Source organism: Echinops telfairi, unplaced genomic scaffold (assembly GCF_000313985.2).
Source record: "Echinops telfairi isolate 266 unplaced genomic scaffold, ASM31398v2 ScPeMD7_7420;HRSCAF=8458, whole genome shotgun sequence".
Classification (NCBI taxonomy): domain Eukaryota; kingdom Metazoa; phylum Chordata; class Mammalia; order Afrosoricida; family Tenrecidae; genus Echinops; species Echinops telfairi.
In genome coordinates this window covers 51,406,513-51,411,942 of record NW_022111320.1, presented here as the reverse complement: position 1 = coordinate 51,411,942, position 5,430 = coordinate 51,406,513, and the positions used below count along the sequence as shown (strand labels likewise).

The 5,430-nt window shown below is 61.8% G+C and overlaps 1 protein-coding gene across 1 annotated transcript in view; it reads right to left on the bottom strand.

Moving 5' to 3' along the window:
- The window catches only part of SEMA3F (semaphorin 3F), a 22,526-nt gene extending 18,890 nt beyond the window's left edge, over positions 1-3,636 (bottom strand). Inside the window, exon 1 of the mRNA XM_004715236.2 lies at positions 3,477-3,636. Coding sequence (XP_004715293.1) covers positions 3,477-3,588 — 112 coding nt within the window. The 5' untranslated portion in view covers positions 3,589-3,636. The remainder of the gene's footprint in view (positions 1-3,476) is intronic.
- Between the last annotated feature and the right edge of the window lie 1,794 nt (positions 3,637-5,430).

Genomic DNA, 5,430 nt, shown 5'->3' with positions numbered 1-5,430 from the left:
CCACATGACCTCTGCCCAGCCCCAGGTGCCTGCCCAGTTTGGCTGGTCCAGGAGCCCCTGGAGGGCAGAGTCGGTTGGCCCCTGGGTTCTAGAACTCTCCCCACTCAAGGCTTGCTAAAGTCACTTCCACCTCCATCCACATTCATCCTTCTATGGGTGAAGTGAGCGAGCTGTGACCCCCTCCCAACCTCTTCTCTCGTTTCCAAACAAGGAGATCCAGCAACAGGACCTCGGGTCCTCTGTGGCCTGAGAGCACTGTGCTGGGCCACTCGCCCCAGGGCTGGGCCGAAGAGGGTGGGAGGGCAGTGCTGGGAATCCACCCTTCACCGCCCCCCACCACTGCAGAAGTCCCTCCCCAGTGCTGCCAGGGCCGCCCAGCACCTTTTTCTCTGCGGGCCCTGCTTCCCCGTCCCTGAAAGGAGGAGCCGGCCAGGGGCATCTGCTGCAGGGCAGGACTGGGACAGCCAGGGCTGGACTCACAGCCTGGACCCCAGCAAGTCCTGGTGCTGTGGCTGCGGCAGACAGGACATGGGGGGGCCTGCCCACATGACCGCCCCCCACTCGTTGGGAGATGAGACCATAACGAGGCCCTGCTGGATGCGGAGACCCTGGACTCCCACCCTGGGCCAGGCGGTGCCAGACTCAATCTTACTCTGCTCCCTGGAGTGCCTTGGGAAGCCAAAGAGTCCCTGGACACCACATTCTTAACCAGACACCTAGGGAGACCCCTTAGGGATGGAGAGGACCACTGGGAGTGGACCCCAGGACCGGGCATAGATGGGTGGAAAGGGTGGAAGAGAGAAGGTCCCACTGCCCAGGCTCTCTGGCCCCCCCACAGCCCTAAGTTTGTAGTGTTGGACAGTAGGGAATCCTCACAGGCACCTGGAAATTCCCCTCCCTTGGGCCCTCCCTTATGTGACCCTGGCTGTGCAGCAGAGGGAAGCTTAGGAGATGAGCCATGGGAGGCGCCCCCATCCCATCGGACTGCTCCCACGGGCCCTCTCCGCTCTTGACCTGGCCAGGGTACCCAGGCGGATGGGCGGGCAGCAAGCCCAAGCCTGGCCCAGTTCCTGTCTTTGTTCCTTTATCTGCCTGGGCAGCATGGACCCTCATGCCAGCACCTCTGGCTGGAGGGTCTGACCCAACCCAGGCCAGAACTGGCACCTCCCAGCTGTAGCAGGGCCCAGGGCAGGGGGAGGGAATGTCCCTGAGGCCTGGCGTGCCAGCTACTGGACTCCTCTAAGGTGCAGACAGAGACACTGAGGCAAAGCGGGCTTGCGCACTCATGCTTCAGTGAGCTGCCCTGTCTGTGGTCCTCCTGCCCCCGGCGTCTACCTCTGTTCTTGCTCCACCAACACCTGGTGAGGGAGCCCTGCTGGTGTGGGGGGTCCCAGCTAAAACCACAGAGCATGGCGAGGAGATGCCGGGCCCCCAGGTGACACTGATCAGAAAGCCGGGGGTCCCTTCAGCCAGCGTGGCGGCAAGTGCCCCACCTTGTTCCTTGTGTAGCCCTGAAACCCAGCATGGCGCCTGGTGTGTACACAGCAGGTGCTCAAGTACCTGCTGAACTAGAGTGATCTCTGAGGCTAACACTAGGATGTGAGTCAAGTGGGGAGCAGGGTGGGTCACTCTGGGCAGCAGCCCCTGGGCTGGGATGGCCCCGGGCATCCTGTAGCCCCACCTCGGGCTGCGTCAGCACCGCCGGCTGGCGGCCAGCTGGAGCGAGCTGGGCTTTCAGCACCGTGGGTGTTGGCTCCAGCACCGACCAACCGAGAGGATTGACTGGGCATGCGGTGGGCACCGCGTGGGGGCCGGGGCAGGGGCACACGGTGAGGCCCAGGAGCCAGGCTTCTATTTCTGGCCTCGCCTCTGCCTCCTGTCTGCCCTTGGCTGTGCCCTTGCCTGAGCCTCGGTTTCTCTCTCTGGAAAATAGGGATGGACATATTTGCCTTTTACCCCAGGAGGTGTGAGGAGGCTCAGGAGAAGCTAGGAGCTGGCGGAAGGCTTTCCTGCCTCCTCTCCCGAGGCTCTGGGATGAGGACAAAACAGCACCCTGGGAGATTTCTCCCCCTTTCTCCTCCACTGCAGAGCAAGGGGGGGCACGACACTCCTCTTGTGCTGGGAGGGGCAGGGCACTGGGGACTGGGGGCTGGCCCCTTCAAGATTCATTAATCTGCTCTAAGGAATTCCACTTGGAGCGGGTGGAGGTATCTGAGGAATGAGTTATCTTACCTCCGCAGGCCTACGGGACGTGTCAGGGGACCTGTGGAGGGTGATTTAATAACCCAAAAAGGGCACTTGCTGCCTCTGCCTGCTTCTCAGGGCCCCGCAGGACCCCTTGAGCACATCCCCTCAAGCTCCAGAAGGTGAGGGCTGGGGAGGGCTGGTCAAGGGAGCTCACTGCTCTCCTCCCAGGGAAGCCCAAGGGGTGGGCCCCCCGGTCCCCCCCATACACGGGGACTTGGTGGGGTGAGGAGCTGGGCCTTGGCTGAGCCTGAAGAAGGGAAGTTCGGCCCAGCTTTTCACTCCAATATGGCTGCCAGGAAACCTGGCGGGCCTCCTAGGACTGAGTCCGCCCCACCCAGGGCAGGCGGTGAACAAAGTGACTGAGGGCCAGAGGGTGCCCGAGGTTGAGGACTCAGCAGGGATCCCAGTTCCCCGGGCCCCCAGCGATGTGACAGACCTGCGGACCACCGGGAGGAAGAAGGGGCTGCTCCAGAGAGGACCAGGCACCATGGGGTTTGTATTCCCAAGTGCAGAGATGCCAAATGCCGGGACCAGCCCCTCCCTCTGCAGCCCCTGTCCTGGTAGTCAAACCTTCCCCAGGGTTCCCCTGGACCCAGCAGGTGACCCAGCCACCAGTCACTAGGCCAACAGCAACCACCTCATCCCCCTGCTTTCTGGAACCCCTTCCACATGGAGACACAGAGAGCCGCCTGGGAGCACCGGCACCTGAGCAGATCTCAGGTCCTCAGCCCATCTGAGGCCCCAGAAGTTGCCCAACAATCTGTTCCTGGGGCCTGTCCTGTCCAGGGCAGGCCCAGGCCCACAGAGAGCAGTGGAAAGAAGAGCCAGAGCTAACACAGAGAGACGGCCTGCAGACCCTAGGTGACCCTGTCCCGGACCTTGAAGGTGCCCAGACTTTAACGTGCCTTCTCCCAGAGTCTAAGTGTCCCAGGCTCCAGGTTTTCCAGGTCTCCCTCCGAAGGCACCCACTGAGGGCAACCCCACGGCTCACTGCACAGTGTATCTGTTTTTATTGTTAGGTTACGGAGGATTATGAAAATGTTCTCACATAAGAAACAGAGCAAGAGCATGCCTATCGTCTACCTTAAGAAATGCCACCGTGTCCCTTCCTGGCCCTGTGGCCTGCCCTCCCACTCCCCCCCTGCTTGCCTCTCCCCTCTGCACTGGGGCCAAGTGCTGCTGGCATGGCACCGGGTGGTGCCAGGGCAGGGAGCGGGTCAGACACTTACCTTTGAAGGAGAGCCGGAGCCGGGGCGTGGCCTGGAGGAGGTCCTGAGTGGGGGCCGTGGGCCAAGCCCCTGTCAGCAGGGTAGCCCAGAGGAGGAGGCCAGCGACAGGCATCGTGGGAGGGGCCTAAGGCCCAGGAAGGAGGCTTGGCTCTCTCTCCAGACACCTGGGAGAGAGGGACCAAGAGTGGAGCGTGAAACAGACAAGAAAACCCCCACTTTCGAGCATCTCCCTAAGCCCAAGGCGCCTCAGTTTCCCCACCTGAACCAAACGGTGCCCACACTCACGGCCTGGAGCCACGTGTCCCCTCCCAATGTGCAACCCTCCTCCACAACGAACCTGAATGGGGGAGGCTGGACAGTCTGGGGTGTCGACCCAGCCAGGCCAGGGTGACGAGGGCCGCTGGAGAGCTGGACTCTCTCCATCCCAACCCCCTCCCCCAACACTGAAACCCGTTCACAGGGTCCAACCAACCGCAACTGGCCATCCTGGCTCCCTCCTCTGGCCTCCAACAGGCTCTCCCCTCTGCACGCCCCCGACCCTCCCTTTAGGAAAGGGCCCATTCTGGCCTGTCCCAAGGCAGAGAAAGCCGACCTGGACTGTTAGGACAGACGAGGCCTGAGAGCGAATGAGGGGCCAGCTGAGCAGGACACAGCCTGCAGGGAAATGGAGAGGGCCCTGGGCAGAGGAGGGGTGTGCTACAGCTACTAACACCACAGCAGGAGGGATCCAGGTTAGACAGGCAGAAGGACTTCCTGCCTGGGAAAAGTCTAGCCCTTCTTAAGAGAGGCAAAGAAGAGGAGCTAGCCCAGGGCAGCATCTGAGCCAGCCAGTCCCAGACACCCCTGTGGAGCCCCCAACCTGTAGCAGGTTCAAGTTCTGGTTCTGTGCTTTCCCAATATTGTCTCCCCAGGCAGGCTGGTTGTTGGGTAAACGCAGCCCAGCACCAGTTGTCAGAACATATTGCTCCCTCCCGGCACAAATCAGCGCCAACTCCCACCCCCACCCCCCCATCAGATGTGCTGGGGGTGGGGTCACCACCACGGAGGACAATGGGAGTCTCTTCTTCCACAGGGGAGACAGGACCTAAGGACCATCCCTAGGACCTAGCGGTAAAGGGGGGCAGTTTTTACGGCTTGCGCTCCCCTCCTCAGAAGCAGGTCAAATACTCAGGCCAGACCCTGAGACCCTCCCCAGACCCCTACCCCAACCCTTCCCTCTGCTGCCAAGGCAAACCACCCTGGTCCCTCAGATAGGAAGTGTGGCGCCCGGCCTCCGGGCCTAGGCCCCTGTGATCCCCTTGTGGGGAACACCCTTTCTTGAGTGCCTGCCACAGCACCTCCGGGCACAGAGCTAGTGCAGACTACATGACAGGTTCTGCTAAGGAGGCAGGTGGGCGGGAGGGCTGCACAGCCCCCATCACCTTCGGGGTGCACCTGGGAGGCCCCCACTAACAGATGTGGATACACACATGCATGCCCACACACGTCCTCACACGACCGAGTCTACTCAAGAACTTGACCTGCTAGTGGGGTGCAGCTGGGGGAGCCGGGAGGCGCTGTCCGGGTTAGCAAGGTGGCCAGAGCCCCTGGGAGAGCTTTGGTCCCACCCAGCAGCATCTCTAGTAGGTTGCTCCACCTTGTGACCTCATTCCTCCCACCTCTACTTTCATGGTGACAGGGTCAGGGCCACCAAGAACATGATGGGAGCCCTCCAACATGTCCAGAAAGGTGGAGGGGGCTTTGCCTTACTGGGGCCTCCCACCCACATGGATCTGGCCCTTTAAAGCAATGGACAGGGGACACTTAAGTCTGCAGGGTCCTCAGGCCCAAGTCTAGGCTGCCCCTACCCCCTTGGCAGCCTGGGGGTGAAGGGAAGGAAGGGGAAGGTGAGAGAGGGGAGGGCATTGTCTCCAGTCACTTAGATCTGTCAGCCCCGGGATGCTTTCCACGGAGC